Source organism: Coturnix japonica, chromosome 2 (assembly GCF_001577835.2).
Source record: "Coturnix japonica isolate 7356 chromosome 2, Coturnix japonica 2.1, whole genome shotgun sequence".
Lineage (NCBI taxonomy): Eukaryota > Metazoa > Chordata > Aves > Galliformes > Phasianidae > Coturnix > Coturnix japonica.
In genome coordinates, this window is record NC_029517.1 from 122,445,086 (window position 1) to 122,466,560 (window position 21,475).

General features: G+C 44.6%; 1 protein-coding gene across 1 annotated transcript in view; it reads right to left on the reverse strand.

Annotated features, from left to right (window-relative positions):
* The window catches only part of EXT1 (exostosin glycosyltransferase 1), a 148,734-nt gene that overhangs the window by 9,398 nt on the left and 117,861 nt on the right, over positions 1-21,475 (reverse strand). Inside the window, 6 exon segments of the mRNA XM_015856181.2 lie at positions 1,129-1,224; positions 1,916-2,034; positions 3,298-3,430; positions 8,318-8,437; positions 12,378-12,485; positions 16,202-16,295. Of these exon segments, the coding sequence (XP_015711667.1) occupies positions 1,129-1,224; positions 1,916-2,034; positions 3,298-3,430; positions 8,318-8,437; positions 12,378-12,485; positions 16,202-16,295 (670 nt within the window).

A 21,475-nucleotide genomic window follows, 5' to 3' on the forward strand; every position in this document is an offset into this window, starting at 1 on the left:
ACACCTTTGTGTACTCAGGAGACTCACTTGTAATCTAAACAGTGCCCGGGCCAATTTCTACAAATGCAGAGGAATCGGTCAGAGGTTTCCTCTTCTATCTCACCTCTGTGAGCCTTCCAGAAAGGACGAAAAAATGTGCAGCGTTCCAAAGGCTGAGAAATCACTACAGCCTTTCTCAGTCCTGGAGCAACTCTCCTGATACATACATATGGCTAGCTTAAAGGCACAAGCCATTAGATGAAAACTTTGCATGGCCCTTGCTCTCCCCTTGTCAAGGTGACTGGGGCAAAAGACTAAAGATAGGACTATGAAATCTCAATAGGATTGTACAGCCAAAGCAGCTGAAAGTTCTGTTTGCAAACACAGAGCTTGAGAGCCAGATGTTAAGGTGGCAGAGGGGACCAGCACACGTGTGTCAGTCAGAGCCCAGGAGCCCACAGAAGCAGTCCTGCTTCTCTCAGGCCTGACTCTGGAGAGGAATCATCCACTTCAGTGTGGATATTTAAAAGAAGCCTCTTTTCTCCTTTAGGTGCTGTCTGATTCAGCTTTGTGGAATTGCAAACAAACAAGTCTGTTGCACAGCAGGAGATGACACAGTGGTTTTATTTCCAAGAAAGCGACTCTTTTCCCTTCCTTTATTTCATAGTGGGATCCCTGCGCTGACAGAACTATCCTACAGGGCCATGAAAGAAGGTACTTTCTAAGGCAGGTTAGCACTATTCACTCTCATCTCTTCCTCTGTTTTTGAGTCTGTAGCTGATCACCAAGCCTTGCCTCTGACTGCTAAAACCCAGTGAATCCAGCTATATCACCGCTTCCATGCACCTGCAGGGAGGCAGAAATCTCCAAAGACAAGGTCAGAACCACCCACTCTCAGGACCACATTTCAAAATAGGGCCCCAACAGTGAATCTCAGGTTGCTGGCACTGATTGCCATGCTGAGGATTTCTGAGAGCATGGGCCATGTGCATGAAATATGACTCTGTGACCACGCTGACACAAGGGGCCAAGGAAATGGACTGTCACACAGTTGGGAACTACAAAGCTTTCATCAAAGCAGTTGGAAAAACAAATTAGGGTCCCCTCAGAGAAAATATGCAATCTTTTATGATGCTTCTGTCCACTTACCTTGCTCTCTCCTTCAATGACTATGACAGGCACAGAAGTGGCAGGCCAGCGGTGTTTGGCTGGGAGGGGTTTATCACAATTCCATAAAACAATAATCTGAAAGACAATATTGGACCACGATCAGATACTGTTTGTTGCAATGCAGTCCAAGCTGTACAGACTCAGATCTCCAGACTTTGAATGTCCAGACTAACAAGAACCATACAAATCTGTATAAAAACAACACTTCCTGCAGTAATTTTATTCATCCTGACTATATACATCCTCTTAAGTAAATATAATCTGAACAAGACTCAGGAAGTCTCAGTTTAATCCAGGTCACATGAATGTCACTGTTTTACTTTGGTTAAAATACTTGTGATTCTCCACTGTAAGAGGGTGCTCCCACTGAACTCCCTGAGGTTTCTTTAAGGGAAGCCAGAATCTTGGCACTGCACTAAGAGCCACAGTAGCAGGAAAGGTAATCATGCAGAGACTCTTGAGACACAGACATCCTTTTGCAGTTTGCAGCATACAAAAACCCGATCTTCAAAGTGCAGTCATTGTTCTACCTGTCTCCTGAAACAAAGGGGTTTCATTAGTGTCTCTGTTCCAACCACATTATACTCAGAACTTTTGTTTCCCATGCATGCAGGTCACAGACACTAGACGTCTCAGAAAAAGGAAACATGAGAACAGAAACAAGGGTTTGGAAGTAGACTGAGAAGACCTGAAATCAATAGGCTCTATGCTCCTGGGACACTAGTTCTGTCTCCAGTGTAACTGACAGTCAAACAGTGCTGCTTACCTGTGCACAGTACTGGGACTTGGCTACAGCAACCAGGAGTTTCAGCACAGGCTGAGACTGGGAAACCAGAGGAGTTACTGCATGGATAACGGCAGTGAATGTGGGGAGAGGCTTCAGACCTGAAGCAAACAGATATGCATTCAGTAAAGACAAAATTGCCCTATTTAGTAGAGATTAAAGGACTTGGAGATGGTAAAACAACCCATGCTTAATGCAAACCTTCCAAATCTTTTAGGTCATCTCTTTAAGTCATGGATCAGAGATGACACTTCACTTTACCTCCCACCTCTTCTGAAACAGCTGACTCCAATGCAATTACTGCCTCCTCTTGTTATTTCCACAGATGTGCTGTGATCTTTCCTTCCTCCAGTTTGCCCCACAGGTAATACCCAGTTTGCTCAACTGGGTATTTTCTTTTTTGACACTGGCTGCCTAGTTTTGCTGCCTGGCTCTGGATACTTCCTACAGATACATTTCCAGAACTATGTTCTGTTTCCTCAGTTCTATTACAGCCCCTGTAAGGCTTTTACACTTTCTGGATCAATCCTATCCACGTGCATCTTCAGTTACCTCCTGAGCTGATAAGTCTGTTTACATCCTTGCTTTTCAATTCTGATATTTTTGTCTTGCTGTGCTTTACTTTCCTGCCTGAAATAACAGGTCGTACTGGCTTCTGCCCTTCAAAACTGCTCTCAGTCTTAACTACATTCATCTGTGTGGGGTCATAGTCACTTTTCATTAAAATTCCCACAGAAACCTCCTTCTCCTTCTTTATCATGGTAACTGTGAATTTTTAGCAGGTGGGCAGCACAGAACCACATAAGTGGGATGGCACAGCCTGAGCCAAAAGTGGAAGCAGTCTCATAAGCAGGATCACTTCAGACTGCAGTCACATTCCCCCACAGAATTCCTCACTGAATCTGTTTCAGAAAAAGCCCCGGACCTAACTCCTATTCATTCCTTCTACTGGAATCCATGAGAGGACACGCAATGTGGAGAATAAATCCATACCAACTATGCACTCCAATTATAAGTGTCATGGGTAAATTACCACTTTTCCAATTTGCCAAGCACAAATAAACAAAGTAAGCAAAAAAAAACTATCCCTCTTATGTCCCCTTGGGCCACGAATGGGTCAGTAACTGAGGCATTAATTACTGGCAACTGAAAAGTATGAAGGGACCCGATTTTTTTAGGAATAATATTTGCAAGCGAGAGGCACAAGATGCATGTTGATGAGTCAGAGACGTTCCAGTCTGCAGTGAGCAGGGAGCGGAAACAGAAATCATTAACTAGAAATGAATGGTAAGTCACCTGGCACATCCTATTCAAGAATCAACGATATTCCAAATACCACTGCAGTGTAGGAAGAGTTCACTCACCGAGATTAGCATAGTAGTAAGGAAAATCTCCCAGATATGAAGAATACTGTGGCAGTACAAATAACCCTCCAGGATGTTTGTTCCATATTAAGCTGTTACGTGATATGTGCTTAAATATTCTGTCCTGAATAATCTGGAAAACAAGAGAGGCAACGACTGTTAAACAGACTCTAATAGCCACTGGTAGAAGCTTCAAGGACTCCAAATGACTGGAATCATCATTCAGTTGGCAGAAAGTTGAGGCACACAAATTCTGAGACATTCCTGCTTAATATCTCTCAAAATGACACGGAACCGATAGACTTCAGCACCACTCCAGCAGCTCAGGCTTTGTGCAGTAGGCTTTGGAGCACCTCATTAGTCTCTGTGGACGTGGGGACCTTGCAATTCACTGCATTCCGTATTTAAAGTCAATTGTTTCATCTATTAGAGTTAGTTAGTGGTAGTACACCTGATTAGTACATTGTCAGTTTTACTATCCAGAACTCACACAAGATAATTATTTTAGGATGGCATTACAAAGCCACGTATTATTTTGAGATAACAAGAGCATTCAAAACCACAAAGACGTTGGGCAAATCAAGCTGCACTAATTATTCATTTTTGCTTATTATAAAGGGTTATTAGTATTCAGATACATCACTGATTCTATGTCTCAGTTCTGCAACAGCTCCTTGTCTGAAAAAGATATTTTAGCAGCTCTGCTGCCTATCTTTGTGGAGGGCCACAAACAGAGATTCCCAGACTTTTAAGAGCAAACCAGTTGACTAGGTCACCTACTTTATCATCTGGAATACCATAGGCCACAAAAAAGATACACGGACATATAATTAACGTGTATTTATAAAACTAATTGCAGCTACTTCAGATCAGCTGCCACTATGTAAGATCCAGTCTGGCTCTTACGCCAGCAAGAGCTTTCCCAAACGTGCCGCAAAGGCATAACAACATTCAGCAGTGGGAAGTTAAAACGAGACAAATTCAGCAGCCCAACAAGACACAATCTTCTAAGTGCAATCTGCTGTTGGGCCACACGTTCTTACAGATTTGCCTTCCTTCGAAACATGAGAGATTGGCAGGTCTGGCAACAGGATATTGAGAAGGGCTGGGGGATGCTGAAGGGAGAATCCTCTGCTAAGACAGCTAAGCAAGATTTCCTTGCCTCCTTCTGCAGCTCATCTTCTGGGATCTCCTAAGGAGATTTCACGGAATTGGTGGTTTATGTATTGCACAGGGCTCAAATGCCAACAACATGCTGGTTCTCTCTGGCCGTAACCTGGGCTCATCTGGGTGAAACCCTGTGGCTCTGAAGCTAATCTGATCCCTAGGTCCATTCTGGCCTTACAGTCTATGACACCAAAGAAGGTCTACACCTACAGCATAGGAGAAACAAAAGCAAGCCAGAAGACCTCAAATAACAAAAGGCAAAGAAAAGCAGCTGCTCCAGTCTAAGCAATCTAGAAATCTATGCAAACAGTTGAGTTCAAGGACACTTGGTGAGTACAGAACAGCAGATCAGACATCTCCCTGGAATTCCTGATTGCCGTTACAGAATAAATAAAATGAATAAATTAAAGCATTAGTTTTCTTGTGCTAGACAATCCACTGCTGGTGGCCATGTAAGTACAGTTAACTTGGGGCAAATGTCAGGCGTTTGTATGCTTGACTTGATTTTGCCTACAGTCAACTAGCATTACTAACACGCAGCAATTTGCTGACATGTCCAAGTTAATTTAACTTATTTTTGTGCAGGAATAACAGACTTAATGACCATATTTCCATCACTGACAAGAGCGGATCTGGCTATTTGGAAAGTGAGGTGTATCAGTTGTCAGACCTCCTGCATGGTGGGGGCAGTGAGGGAAAAAAGAAATTGACTGCCGTTTTTCCATCTGCAAGTCATACTCCTGAACAAAGACAGAACCTAGAAAGCACGTTTTTGAGTGTTTACCACGAAGCCTAAATACTGCAGCTCCTTCCTCCTTTTTTCTCAGAACAGGGGCATAATCAGATAAGGGGAAGTCTGTGAATTTACATGGTCAGGAGGTTTTCGCAGACGGTGGAGATTTCCACTGAGCTGGTAGCCAACAAGGCTGCAGGGGAAACACATGGCTTGCATTCAGCCCTGCCTCAGCGCACCCAGAGCGTGAGCGGCTCTAACACAGAGCAGACCCTGATGGCACGCAGAGTACACGGCCCTGGGTGCACTGCAAGGAATACAAATCTCCTGACCATAGGAGCTGGCCTGCACCATACATCACGGCTCACCAACAGGGAGTAATTTATCACACTCCTGGTCTACGTAAGAAATCTAGCTGTCTGCAGTGATAGAGGGGAGAAAAGGCAACTTGGCAGAAAGAGAGCAGAAGTGTATAAAAAAAAGATCACATGGGGGATCGATCAATTAGAATTCAGAGTGCACAGTATTACCCATGTTGCAGGGACAGACAGCCGCTATACAGTGTCTCCAATAGTGAGGCATGACAGGAAGTTTAATAAGAGAAGGAAGGTGTTATGAACTCTATTGAGATCTCCCCCCCCAGCTTTTCTTTTCTTTTTGAATTCATTACTAATCCAATATTTCTGTCTCCCTCACCTTCACATTTCAAGAAGTTCCCATACTACCTTAATCGCTGCCTCTTCCTAATATGCCCCAGCCAAGCACCACACATTCCTTGTATGCCTTTTGTGCTGTGCCCTCCCCTCCTCTCTCCTCCTGAGCAGAGCTCTGAGCATGTTGCACAGGTTCTTAGTTAGGTGTGTGTGTCTGGGGATTGTTTTCATAGAAGAACAAGCTGAAAACGTGCAGATTCACTGGCACATCTGTGTGGATGGTGGTGTTGCTGGAACAGACCCACATGAACACCCATCTCTTAACCCATACCATGTGAATGGCACCAGGCATCTCCTCTGTGCCTGCAGGAGGTCTTACTGGCCAAGCACTTCAAACCTCCCATTTTGGGCAATGAGCCCTTTGGCTCAGGTTACTAAATGCTGTGAAAAGGTCAAGGACCTGAAGATGTGATCTCATGTTTCCACATGCGTCCAGGATACAAGGCAGGTATCCTTGTGGACACCTGAGCTGGTGAAAGCTTTTGCTACACTGATAACCACATATGTGGACATGGCACAGCACAGAAGGAAGCTGCAGGTATCATCAGAGCACTCTAACATCACAGAGTTACAAGAGAAGTTGGAAAACATCAGCTAGAAAAAAAATATTCTTGCTGGGAACTTAAAACTTAGGTTTTAAAAAGAGGATAATGCATTGCTTGCAGATTACTGACAGTAAAAAATCACTCTCAGCTGTTTTATTCCTTTCCTAAGGAAAATTAACTCTGGACAAGTTAAAATGTGAAATGAGTATCTGTTCATACAAACAAAGCTCCTTGTAGCAGTCTTTTCAAATCTTAAGAATCTTGAATAAAACAAAACAAAACAAAACCCCAAAGCCCTCAAAGCAAAACCACCCTTGCAAAGAAATGGAAAAACCCAGAAGATAACTTCAACACCAGGTGTACATTACTTGGTTCCATTAAATTAAACCTTGCAGGAAGATTTCTGTTTTTCTTTTCCTCTTTTTATTTTTTGCCTCTGAGCATGAACTCCAGCTTGCTGAATATCCAGCTGCCTGAGCTTTATTACAGGTGTTCCTGTCCCCTGAGCATCTACGTGGGTCACTGTTGTAGCTGGTCCAGGCAGACCTAAAATCACATCTGTGTGCACTGGAGCGTGATGTGATGGACTCCAAGGCCATGGGGGCTGCAGGTGACGTCCCTTGTGATCAGCCCAGCACAGGCAGGAGTGGGACAGTGAGGAGAGCTGTGCAGCCTTGTCCTCCTGGCAATCCTTAATGGGGTGTGTGCAGGGAAGGGGCTGATGACGGGCACCTGGTTATCTCTAGGAGTACTTCTTTAAAGGTGAATTAGACTCCAAGAGCTGTCACGTGGTCCTCCAGCTTTGCTAATCTGATCTTGTTGTGGGCTGTGATAATTGCCACTACTTCATCAGGGCTCATGGGGAGACTAAGGATGAAGAGCTGTTTTCATTATGCAGCATGAATGAAACAAGGCAAGGACAGCTATGCCACAGGCTCCAAAAACGTTCTCTGTCCGATTTTCTTCACCAGCATAGGAAAATCTAAATGACTGTCTTATAGCAGCTGGAAGTGAGCCTGCCATGGGCAACAGCCACCAACATAGCATGAAGTCCTTCACAGTCTGCAGGGGAAAGGGGGATTAACAACCCTGCAGAAAGAGGGCTGAAACTGAATTAGAATTAGCCTAAGACAAACAAACTGGCACCTACAAAGCAAGCCCCTTTCAGTGGTAAGAGTGTGTCAAAAATTTTAGTGCAAAACTGCAAAACAATTAGGAGAGAAAACTGCTTTTGAAACTGTAGGTTGGGCCCTACTTCTGAAGAGCCTTTTATCTTTCCTCCGTCCCTTGAATTCAGAAAGGATTCTCTCCACATTCTGGATCATCTGTCTCCCTGTTTAATAGCAGTCTAATTATGATTATTTATTAATATTTTATAGAAGCCTTTCCCTTATCCTGTGTGTGAAGATAAAACACAGTAACTTACCAGCCCTTATGTTCTTTCAGCCAGTCCGACAGCCCCATCACAAGACATCAAGATGTTATGAAATGGTCAAGAAGCTCCACAGCCTATTTTTTCCAAAATGAATTCTAGAAAGGTTTCTTTAAGAAACATATCCACTACCAATGACAAGGACAGTGATTCGTAAGCCATAAAGCCTTGTGAAGGCAAGATCACACATGACAACTTTTCCGTGTGTTAGACAGCTCCCATTCTTCACTGTGTCAGCTCTCTAATGTGGAGACCAACAATGAAGGAAGTATTTCCTTAGGGAAGAAAACTTATCAAGACACCGAGTGTTTCTCCCAGTGACCAATTGCATGTCATGAAACTCAAGGTCTGATGCTGGCTGAGCACTGGAGCAGCTGCACGGGTAAGGAAACCTCGTCTCTCTGCACAATCCCAGACAGCTTTTACTCACCTCTAGTGTAGTCAATACAATCTTCTCAACTGAAGAAAAATAAGCCTCCCACAAGAACTGTGTCTGCTGTCTAAGTGCTAGGATTTTATCCTGATGGATAGACCTGATTGTAGAAGGAATCTGTAATACAAGATGTAATATAGTCAGAAGCTTCAGAAAACAACGCAGTCCCATCAAATTAATATGCTGCTGACAAGCCCTCTCCTCTATTAGCAAGCTGCACAGCTTCAGCGCTCCCATCCAACACGATGTGTGTGCCAACAGCTAGAGCCCTGATGGAGATACAGATGAGACGCAGCCCTTTACAACCTTTGGTACTGGCACACTAGAATATGTGATTTTCTTTTTTTAATTTGCTTTCTCTTGGGTTTTTGGTTGTTTCTATGGAAGCAAAAACTCCCTCCCCCCATCGCTCCCCAGCACTGCGCTGTGGCACAGTGAGCGGCTCCTCCATAAATCCCTCACACACAGCTTTGCACGGACTGGCAGTTCAGCAGACTGGAACCTGCAGGACTCTGGGTCCAACGATAATCCCTACTCTCAGAGTGTATTAAAGGGATCTGGAATTGCATTTACCACAGCATGGCAGCACTAAGTACCCTGAGGAAAACACAGTGACATCTGAAGCAACACTCCACTTTTTGGGAACCTGAAGATCAAATTGCATTTTACTCATTATTGTGGGTGGAAAGAATAATGTCTCTCGCAACACCTGGTATTCACAAGGGAAAACACTGCTTCCTTATTCCCTTCTCCGTGAAAGCAACATTTTAAGTTGCCTTACAAAGAAAACCGTATTTGTCCTGCTGCAGTGCCTTGTGATCGAAAAACAGGACTGCTGGCTGGATCACGAGAGGGCTTCCCTTCTATTTCCCACCCCCACATCCCTCTTCCACACTGGAAGGAAGCTAATGAGCATACATGCCACTGGTTAACTTCTTAGGACCTTGACCATGGCCTCCAGTACGATACTTTGACAATGCAAATTGACATTATCAAGGGAATTTAAGTGCAATTTGCTTCAATTACAAGGGCTACTCACGGCACCGGAAAGGCCTCTAAAATATTTTGCACATCTGTGCTCTTTCTTCCAGGAATGAGGAGCTGTGCCTTTGCACCCATTCTTTTTGTGATTCCGAATTAGGTCACTTTCAGACAGCCACTTTTCACAGAGCTTTCAGCTCAGATGTGAGCTGTAACAGCGGATACCTTGGCTGTGTGATGCTCCTTGCACATCCCAGCTCACCCTCAAATTTAACTGCAACCCAACACATCTGCCCTTCCCTGGTCAAAAAACCACTTTCCTTATTCCTAAAACATTCTGAGAGGTGGCAATGATTGTTACTTGGTTTCATGTGCTCTGGAATCAAACAATTTCCTATCACACGTTTTGTTTGAGTTGTTAAGAATTTGCATGCAGTGCATTTCCACAAGAATCAGTATATTTTTTACTGCATTGCTTGCATTTGGGTCTGGACGGAGCATCCCAAAAGACCGTGAGTCTGCAGTGCAGTGTCAGATGTGATCATCTTGATTCTGCTAAAGACACTGTTATATATAGGAAAGAATTTGAGCTTCCAAGAAAGTAGTGACTGTAGTCAAGAGGAAATGTTCAGGGTGCTAATGGCGGTTCATTCGCCATGTTCCCTGTATGTCTTCAGGTAAAACCTTCCCTTCAAAAAAGTATGAAAAACAGAAGCCAAACCCCGGCTTTCATACACGTTTTATTTTTTTTTAACCAACCACATCGCTGTTGCAGAATGGTGTTTGACTGCATCTGATTTTATTCAAGGAGGGGGATACTCTTTCTTTTCTTTTCCAATAAGCTCCAGTGAGTACTGGGATAATGAACATAGCAGCTCTTGTCAGCCTGGTCTGGTGGTTGGTGACTCTGCCCATGGCAGGGGGGTTGAAACAACATGATCTTAAAGGACCTTTTCAACCCATCATTCTGTGATTCTATGAATCCATACCAGCTGTCCACAGATACATATTAATCATGCCCATGATCATTACTAAAACAATCATACAATCAAAGCCACTTCACAGTGGCATTACAGCCTCTTTTTCTAAAAACTTAAACATTTAATCACATTATTTATAGCCTTGCATGTGTGTACATACATGTGAGAGCAAAAGAAGAAATCAATCCCCATTCACCACCATGCCCCCTGAATGCCAAGGCCGGTCGGCCTAAGATGGGTACTGCAAGAAGTCAGGGTTTCACAGACCAGCCCACGCTTGCAGTCCTGCAATGCCAGCACCAAGGATAAAAAAAGGCCTTGGTGCCCACTGTCTCACAACAGCTGGAAAGGAAAATCAGAGCTCCTCTTTTAACTGCATTTGCTTATTAGTTATTAATCTACTTGTCCAGATAGACAGGTGGGGAAAATGATGTATTAATACTAATCTGGCAGGATTACACTGGAATTACTAGAACTGGATGACGTCTTAATAAAAGGTCATTTCAGGAGTAAGTCGGGGGAAGGGAACAACCACCTTGCAAAAATAAATGCAGAAAGGCTGGATTAAATTCTCCAAGCGCTATGATGAGGAGAATATGCAAATAAAAACATCCGAGCTGCTCTAAAACAGGAAATGAAAAACTGTAACATAACAAAAACATTTCCCAGAGCAGACATTCAGGCCCTCTGCCAGCTCTTTAAAAACACTGTTAATAATGGTGCAGTAGCTGTTCAATATGGAAGCAGCTGTGAGGAGAGCGAACGGCATGTTACCGGAAAGCATGAAGATCAGCAAATTATTATCATTTAAAGAGAGAAATAATTCTGCACGGAAAAAAACACTCTGTCCACTGAAGCAAAATCCAAACATCTTTCTTTGGGTTACAGCTTGTGCCTCATTATCGACAACAGGCAGCACTTCACAAGGCTTGCTAGGCCAGCTCTTCACAAATATTTACATCTTCAGACAAGTAAAGCGGCATCTAATGAGACTTTTAAAGGTACTTCAATTTCTGGGTGCCAACCCACCTGCACCTCTGAATGCTCCTCTCCATAGATGGCAACAGCTCACCACTTTGGAAACGAGTTAATACTAACAAAACCCTTCTTCCCATGGGACCAGCCAGTGCGCACAAGTGCACAGTGTGCTCTGCAAACAGCACGCTGTACCCCAAAGCTGCAAAACTCATGTTTTGTAAAAAGAGTTCTAAATGTTGTCCTGTCCTCATTAATACATTTTTAAGAGGTCAGGAAGAACATCAGTGGTACTGATGCAGAATGACTACATACGAGATGCACAGCAGCTATTGCAGATCTCGTAGGTCTCAGCTTTGGGCTGGGCAACGGAGTTCCAACCAATGCTGCTTTGAGGAAAGCAATATTTCAAGGACTTTTCCAAATATCAACTTCTCTACATTATTTACAAAACTATAAAGACTTCTAAAAGACCACAGCATCCACCAGGGAAACAAACACCCAGTGGATTTAAAGACAAAAGCAGATGCTGAAGGTAACAGGGCATTTCTAGTTCCTCAGCTCGCTTCTGTTGGAGAGATTAACAATGAAGCGATGTGAGCACTGCTTCAGAAAGAAGTGCTGCATGTTCTGGATGTCAAAAAGACTCAGGATCTCCTTCCCAAAGAACTGCCAGGTATTAACTCTGGCCTGAAAGATGGTTCTGCTGAGGAGGCCTCCAGGCCTGCCAGCCATTTCTGCAGCACTGGCAGAGCCCTGAGGTCCAGCTCTTTCTGAAGGAGGAGAGCAGGAACTGCCTTCGGCTTCTTCTCCTTCCCCACAGTTCCAGCTCCAGACAGCCCTGCTTGGGAGAGGCATCCACCAGAGAAAATGTCAAGCTCTTGGGCAAAATAAAAAAGCCTCCTGCGTTCAAGCATGTGGCCTACTCGCTGCAGTGACCTTCAGGTCAGAGCACAAATGATGTCATATTAAATGAGTTCATCACTGGTGTGACACAGACAGTGCCTTCACTACAACAATTCTTTTACAGCTCTGACCTTTTGGATTCATCTTCCTTGTCCATTTAGGCAGAGGCAGACAACAACCAACTGATCTACTGATGGTTGCCATCTTTTTCTTACCTGTAATAGCAACCTCTCATCCCCGATGACGGCAGCCTGCTTCCAATCAATCACTTCTGAGAACGGCAGTTCCCATCCATTGCTGAGCATCACGGGCACACAGGCAGCCTGCACAGAACCACTGCACTCGTTAGTGGGTGTACCCCAGCCCAGCCAACAATTAGCACAAGCCCCAGTGCAATTACGGTTTTCTTCATGGGTTCTTCCCGATGCTCATGCAAGGTCATCAGAAGGCAAGGCAGTAAGGCAAAGAAATCAGAGACCATATCCCACATCCCCACGGTTTTCCTTTTTGGGATTATTTGAGTTAAGCAAAAAGGGAGCTGGAACGTAGAGTGGCTTTTAAAATGTGGTGCTTATGCTAACAGCTGAGGGCAAAGCTGTTCCAATTCTGTAAACATAACCCCAGAGGATTTAATACAAACCAACGGCCTTCAGTGGCTCTGTGAAGAATTCAGCAGGGACCTGGCTCCCTCAAGTTTCATAACACTGTGTGAGACAACACTACAGAAAGTGCAGATAATATGCAGGTCACTCCTAAAGTAATGCCTCCTATATATTTCCATGGAAACTACAGTAGATACAGAGAACACAATAACACTACTTGATAGAACAAATTCTCAGCTACAAAACACTATTTTTCAACACAGTTACCAACATTAGCTTTACATTTTTGCCAGTGATGAATAAGAGCCTGCATGCCATGCTTTTAAAAATCTACGCCAGTGGAAGTCACCCACTGTCACATCCACTGTTTGGTCTCCACAAATGTTCAACAAGTGTCAAATATATCACTAGGTGCCATTTTTCCACATGGAAGAATTCAATTCCATCCCTTTGCTTCATAGGCATTTCCACGTCAGATGCCATTTTGTCGAACTGCCCCTCAGCTGCCATCTGTCACACGGCAACAACATCTAACCGAGTATTGGTGGGAGGGTTCAACCTCTACTGCTATACCACCATTTGCCCCTGACATCAGGGGCCAGCATCACAGAATAGGAGGTGCTACTTTTGGAGCTGCCCTTGTATTTAATTCCTGATCACTTCTTCCACCTAGGAGGAGTGAATTCCCCATCCTGCTGGATAACAGCTCTCTGAGCAGAAGTGACTGCACCAACACAACTCATTTTCCATTATCTGCCTATAGAAACAATAATTGCTCTTGGTTTTAAAACAAACAAAAATCATGTAAGTTTAGTATCTATTTCTAATCAGTATGGTTTGTCTAAATTATTTTATCTTCTATGAGTTGTGTAAAGTCCTCTACACTGAGAGCAAGTTGGCAAATATTGGGTAAACAGCGCCGTGTTTCCATAAACGATCACCACGACATTCCCTTTAGCTGTATGACAATGTAAGATTCCAGCCAAAAACCTGCTGAAGTGATGAAACAACCTGTTACCGGAGGATCTGCATCAGCCTGTGCTTTCGTTCATTTTCTTTGGATAAAGCAAAGCTTGTAAGCTCTAAATATGGCCCAGACTGAGGTCTGTCCCCCTGTATCTTCTGAAGAATGGCATAAGGGGCAACTTTACAGGCTGCTATACCTTCCTTTTAAACATATACAGAGGATCTTAGACTAGCCACATATCTGCAATACAGCAGTGCTTACAATGTGTAAAGAACTGTGATCTTCTGTGAGAAAATGACATTAGTGCATGAAAAAAGGCCAACCAGAAAACACTTAGCAATGTGTTTTCATGTTTAAAACATTTCACTAATGTGGATTATGTTTTTCAACATGCCCTGGAGCCAGACAGAAATTGGGAATTCATCATAATCAGTGTATACTGCTGCTACCCTGGCAGCAAAATCCTCAATGCCTGCATTTTATCATGGCCGACCTGAAGCCTCCAAGTTCTGAACAGTGAGGTATGCTCTCTTGCTTTCTATGCTTTCTTCTCCTGAGAAGATTTATCTAACAAGAGCTCCATGACTTGTTGCCCACTCAAGAAAATTGCTAAGTGGTGTTTCTCAGAAGGATCTGAAGCCACTTGTCATGCCAAAGAAGCCAGTCTGACTTTTCTCTCTGAAAAAGCTGGAGAGGGAACAGCACTTTGAGAGCTCCTTACGTCCCCTACGAAGACAGGCTGAGGGAGCTGGGCTTGTTCAGCCTGGAGAAGAGAAGGCTGCAGGGTAACCTCATTGCAGCCTTTCAGTACCTAAAGGAAGCCTACAAACAGGAGGAGAGTAAACTCTGTACTTCAGTAGACAGTGATAGGACAAGGGGGAATGGTTTTAAGCTCAAAGAGGGAAGGTTCTTCACAGAGAGCAGTGAGGTGCTGGCACAGGCTGTCCAGACAAGCTGTGGATGTCCCATCCCTGGAGGTGTTCAAGGCCGGGTTGGATGTGACCCTGGGCAACCTGGTCTAGTACCACATCTGGAGGTTGGTGGCCTTGCCTGTGGCAGGGGATTTGGAACTTGATGATACTTGAGGTCCCTTCCAACCCAAGCCATTCCATGATTCTTTGGTTCTGTGAGGGGCTATTTAACTTCACCTGAGTAGAGCAAATAGGGAAATGACAGTCCAGAACCTGGATCTCTGGTAGGTTAGAATGTGTTGATTTTGTAAGCTAAATGTGAGTGTCCAGTACTTCCAAAATACTCTGATATCCAAGACAGCCATCCAAGGCTGGAAGACATGAAAACACCTAATGGGAGACTTGAATCCTTCAGGAGAAGCAGTGGAAAGTTAAAAGGGCTTAAAATACGGCATCATATACCTACATGCAACCTACTCTAGCTGTAGGTGTCCCTGTTTATTGCAGGGGAGTCAGACTAGATGGCCTTCTAGGGTCCCTTTCCAACTCATATGATTCTAGGATTCTATGATTCTAAGAGAAGAGCTGTGATGCCATTCAATAATAGCTTTACTGCCAACTCTGAGGCACTTCTCAAACGGCAGAACAGTGCCTAAAACAGTGCAGGACTCCATACAGTGTCCTCATCTGCCTCCTCTGTGACATCAAGAAATGCCCCAGCCTTCTGCTGGGAAGAAGTGCCTTTTGCTCTGGCTCCTACAAGCAGGCAATCCAGATGCAAATCTCAGAAGGGAGCTACAGCATCTGTACACGTGAACAAAGCTTAGGACTGCAGGGATAAGCTGACACTTGCAAATAAAAACAGGTCACGTCTGCATCCGGTGTAGGTCAGTGTCAGTCAGCCTGGGGACAGAAACCTGATCATCATGCTGCTGAACCTGGCTGCTACAGAGACCCAAGAATCCCACTGCATTGCCCTCTGCTGCTGGTCAACAGTAAAAAAGGGAGACTAAGAACCAAAAACACTTTCAAAAAGTGAAGAGGAATTGGGTGCTGTCCAAAACATGCTGCAAGCACCCAGAGATCAGTCTACATCCATCTCTCCATGATGATTCCATCTGGAGCTCTACAACCTCCAGACCACCTTCAGAACGCTCAGCAAGCAGCTATGAAAGCCAATGCAGGAGCAAGTCTGTTTTGCCTAAGCGACAAGGAAGAGCTATTTTACTGCTCCAAGGCTTGTTTGCAGAGGTCACCATCCCCATGGGAAGTCTCACGGCTTTACAAAATGCGGCTGTAAGTTGGTCCAACCTTTTGGCTTCACCATATTCAGGGAAACATTTTTCCTGGAGGTAACGCAATTCAACCTTCAGATGAACGCAGTGCTCAGACCCTCCTGGGAAGAAGCTGCCAATTGCTCCAGAAGTATGAATAGAGGCTTTCGCAAAGTGGATTACTGTCCATGAGGGAAATGAAAGACATTTCCCTCCTCCCCACCCCCCATGATTGCATGTCAAATTGCAGCCAGCGCAGCCAGTGCTTTAAGCTGCAGCTCTTACCTGCAAGGCTTCTAGAAACCTGAAAGAGCCAAGCCTGCGGCCACGGGGAACCAGACAGAAAGTGGCATTGTGCAGCATTTCACGGTAATCATACCTAACAAGAACAGGGGAGAAATGAGAAAATTCAATTAGCAGTGAGTCCTAGAGTAACTGGGCATGAAAATGCAAACAGCTGTTGAGACACATCTGGATAAAATCATCTCTGCCCCAGGAGCCCACCTCCAGGTCAACCAGCTCCCTGGGTGCATGCGTGCACACGCGCACTTGACCCCCCTCAATCACTCTTGTCCAGCCCCAAGGAGCAGCCTCCATGAAAGAACACTAGGAGAGCAGTAAGGACACTGAGAACCAAGGAAATAATCTTGCTTCTGGAAAAAATATGCAGTATCTACGTACGTAAGTGTGCGTGAATTCTAACAATAAACTCGGATTAAAAGCTTTTATCTCAAAGGCATTGTCACAGCACCCATGCGAACCTGATTTCTATCCAGACTTAGTCAAAGTCATGCACAACTGTGTTTGTCCCTGTTTGTACACAGCAAAAAACATTCCAACTGCCATACAAATCTTCCTTATCAACCAGGCACTGAGAGAGGGGGAGCGATACAATGACTCTCTTGGTAGTTATTGTGAAGGGTGGTGAGAAGAGGAGGGATAAACTGCTTTTTGGCAATTAACCACATAGCCGCAATGACCCCCGCTCCTCTGAACTACAACTTTAAGATTCCTCTGTTTATTTTCCCGACTCCATCAATCACTTCAAAACCACTTACCAAAAATACACATCAAATCCTAACAGTTTCCATCCAGTTATTAGCTAATTGTACTCCTGGCAAACCTGAAGAACTGCAAATGGCACTGACCTTGCTGCAGCGCTCAGCTCGAGACAAAAGGATCAGGACTAAATAACCTTTCCTCCTAAAGGGCTTCCGAGTCTCCAGAGACAGATGTGATTTTGACACTAACTTGTGGCACTGACATTTCCTAACAGTAATAATCTAATTTAACCACAGTCTGCAGGCACAGCAAGTTCTTTGGATTTGTGTGTGTGTATATATATATATATATGTATGTATCTCTATATGATTATACTTATATATAAAAAAGCCCAGATCTATGTTAGTATTCTCACCCAGGCCAGACAGATGGGAGTAAGCCAATTTTCAATTATAAGCTCCGTCTTTAAGAAGAGACATCTTGCAAAGGCCCATTTGCTTAAACAAGCGTGTACAGCTAATTTGCACAAGAAAAGGTCACTGTGAATGGATTAAGATTATCTCCACTGAGAGTAAAATAAAAACCCTCGTTGCATTAATTAAAACTACAAAACAGACTTCAAAGTGCGTTCTTTAAAATCGTATCTCAACTTTGGTTAAAACACATACATACACATCCCATGCGAGTGGCATGGAACCATTTATCAGTGTGGGACACTGATAGTCACCCACGTCCCAGCTCTACAGTCAGCAATTACACAGCATATGGGGCGTGGGGGGGAAATAAATGTCATTTTAAGGAATTCATTTTCACACAGTAGGTCTGAGGCTCAGTGCTTTCACTGTACATTGTATGACAGTAAATTTTAATAAACACCTAAAATAGAATACCCTCAGGGCTGGAATACACCAGTCATAGGGCTTATTCTTGGTGTATTCTAATGATAGCTATCATTAGCAAGTTAAAAATGTAAAATCCTGATAATATCCCAGAATGCAACAATATCCACCAAATGTCGGTGGCAGAATCAGAGCACAAAGGAAAGCAGAGAAAGAGGTCAGTGGAAGAGAGACCTCCATACGTCAGTGGCGTTTTGTACTGGGCCCTCTTACTTTCATATCCGATTTGCTGATGTTAGGACAGAGTTTTGGAAGAAAATAAAAGGATTTTGTTGACCATTTCCCAAACCAAAAACCAGTTAGCATCTTGCTCTCATTTGTGCTTTTTAAAGCAGAACCTGTGATTTATTGCCTAGCTCTGGAATAGCATGGTTCATGGTCATCAAGCAATTTATCTACATCATGCATACAGAGAGAGAGCGCCTCATCCTAACCTTGATGTATGGGCACAAAATTTCCACTCACTTCGGGGAGAACCTGCAAATATAACACGAGCAGACCCAGAGTAAAGCAATATCCATCAGGAGATGCTGCAGCTCGTGCACTGCACCAGGCATCCTCCTCATGGACAAATTTCTCTGCAGTTTCAGCCTAAGTGTTTTAAGGTCACCCAACACCACCTCAAAGTGCAGTACAGAAGGACTCATTTCTGATCCCCCTTGGCAAACACCTATTTCTTTGAAATTCTTAAAACCAACATGCTAATTTTTCTGCTGCTGATTCGTGGGCAGCATGCAAAGCCGACCTAACTGACTGGCAGCAGACAGCCCTGCATGCTTAAGTACAGACTCAGAGAAGACACTGGCTACAAAAGCATCACGCGGGGAAGGATCCTACTGACCATGTGGCAGACACGCAGCTCCAGGGCAACTGCAAAGCAGAGCTGGAGGCATCTGGCACAGAAGGCCAATGGAAATAAAATCAGCAATAGCAGGAAGTATAAAGGCTCGAGTACAGACGGGGCTGACATGTCGATGTGCTGCTGCAGGGCAGCAGGATGCTCCTTCCTTTGGGGCTATCTGATCCAGCTATTGATAGCATTGCACCCACTATGGGCTTGGTCACACCTCTGTCTTCAGTGACTGATCCCAGTGAAGCCTCTGGGAGGCAATGAGCTCCTCCACAGCTGGCAGGGGGACTTAGGCTTAAGGAGCAGAGAAAACAGCCAAGGTTTAAGGAGGCTCTTCCAGAGCCTTCTTTTCTTGTCTCCAGTTCTGCTCCCGGAACCACTCACACCCATCAGCCAGCAGCATTTGAAGGCCATGGGGAGGTTTGGTTGCAGTGCCGTGGATCCTCCCAGGCCACAGATTCTGGCTCTTGAGGATGGCTCCACACAACCACAGGCCCCACTGGCCTTAGCTGCACCATTCAAACACGTTACAATCCAAAACATACGTGCTTTTAAAAATGTGAGTTATGGTTTTAAAACTAAAATAGCTGCAGAACTAACCCACATCCCTCTTAAGGATCGGCGCTGTGCTTTATTAACTTTCAGGCTTCCTTCCACAATGATTAAGCGCACCACACTCACAACTAACACTTTTTTTTAGTCAGCATAAACAAATAGCTCTATTTGTAATCAATTCTAATGTATTCACACTTTAATTGAAAATCCCCTCCCTGCTCCCACCCATAGCTGGGAAATCACAGACGGCCCCATCTATCAGGCAGGTGCGAACACCGCAAGGCCGCATGTGCCGCTGGCAGCCAGGCGATGTGCCACCCAACACAACGCTCCTGCAATGCTGGCTTCTCCATCCGCTCCTTTCTCCTTCTGATGGGCCGACCCCATCCATCAGCATGCGGTCGGGCTGCCTGGGATTCCCGTTTCCCGTCATCCCGAGGAGCTCAGCCGGCGGCTCTGTGGTGACTCAGCCATGCCATGCATTCCTCCGCGCAGATTAAGCATTTCCCCATGTCACTGAGCTCCCATAAACTACCCTGGGAAACATTCGCACTACCAGTTTTAAAATAAACTGTTTTTTCTTTCCCAAAGTAACATTGTCATCACCACTGAGTGAAAAGAAGGCTAAAAAGGCAGCAGGCCGTTTAGAACAGCACACGTGTCCAGCTGCTCAGCCATAACAGTTATTATCCACTGTACTTCACAAAGCAGCACACGCCTTTTTTGACTCAGTCCTCTGAATGCTGACATGGGCCACCACCACCAGCAGGAAAACCTGAAGGACAGATGTGTGCTGTGTATTCCAGCAGCCAGGCCAGGCCATGCCACCACCAGCATCCCCGCTGCCTCCCGCACCTCTGGTGACACAGCACGTGCTGCAAGCCAGCCCTACGGTGCCTCCATCAGAAGTCAGATGGAGGAGAATACAGCAGCAGAAACCGAAACAAATGCAGTGGCCTCAGCCCAGCAGTATCTATTTTAACAGTGCCACATGTAATCCATCTTCTGGAAGATGCTGGAGCTCATCTTGGCAGGCAGTATCAGCGCATACCACTGGAGATGTCAGATGGGACTGGAGATTTTTTTTCCCTCCCTGAGCCAAAAATTGCTATGGCACTTCACCAAGTATGTCCAGGGCTCTCTTCCTGAATCTGTGAACCCATGGACGCACAATGCATCTTCCAAAAGAATCTGGATCAGCAGAAGTGCTATGACAAAGCCAGACTTGAAACACTTAAAACACAAGGCTAAACGGCAGAGCATTCCCTAGTTTTCCAATATATTAAGTTTCAGCCATTAACCAATTGGCCACTTTTCCGTGGGTGAATTCTTAATGCAGATGGCTCTGAACTATTGGCTGGAGAGGCTGAAAAGAAACCCACTTTGTCACACGAGGCGTCTCGTTGCTTGGTTTCCATTAAGGCATGCTGGCTTTTAAATAAACTGTCAAGTAAAACTTGGCACTGGAAACACCAAGTGAGTAACTGTCTTTGTAGGAAACCTGACAGCTCAGCTGTGTGTCAGACTGAGAGCTGCCTGCCTTGGAGCTCCAGGGGCTCACACACCCTGCCTAGAAGGGTGCCGTTGCCGTGATCTGCTTGGTTTGGGATTTATGGCCACACGATGCTTTCAGGTGATCTTGCTGCTGGTTAACAGGCTACTGGCCGACAGTCCATTTCCCCCTCTGCAAGGACTGGTTCTGGAATTAGAAAGTTTGGAGGTGCAAAAACATAATTGGAAAACTTTTTTTTTTTTTTTTTTCCTGCTTAAAGGGCTAATTGATTTCACAGGTGTTTAATTATCATTTGCTGTGAGATAATACCTTGTAGTGCCATAAAAAATGGATTTAATTTTCGAGTGCTTGCAAAACCATTGCCAAAGCCAAGTTAGAGCTAAAGCTAGATAATTATTCTATAAATCAAACACACTGCCTCCTTTCTTTGAAATTTTTAATACTTGGCTATAATGATATCTGACGACCTTGAAACTAACATAAAAAGGATTTTCTTGCCAAGTGCTGACAGGCAGCCATTGGAGTGCTTCTTTCAGCCTGGCTCATTACTGCAGACGCACCCAGCCATGCTGCCCTGGCTGCAGAAGGGATGCTACAGTCAAAGAAGAGTGACAGTGTGCATGAGCAGTGCTCTCAATGTGCAGGTAATGGCTGAGTCCAATTATGAGCATGGGCTGGGACTGAAAACGCTGCAATATTCACAAGAATGCTGCAGATCTCTGTTAGACACAGCAATGGAC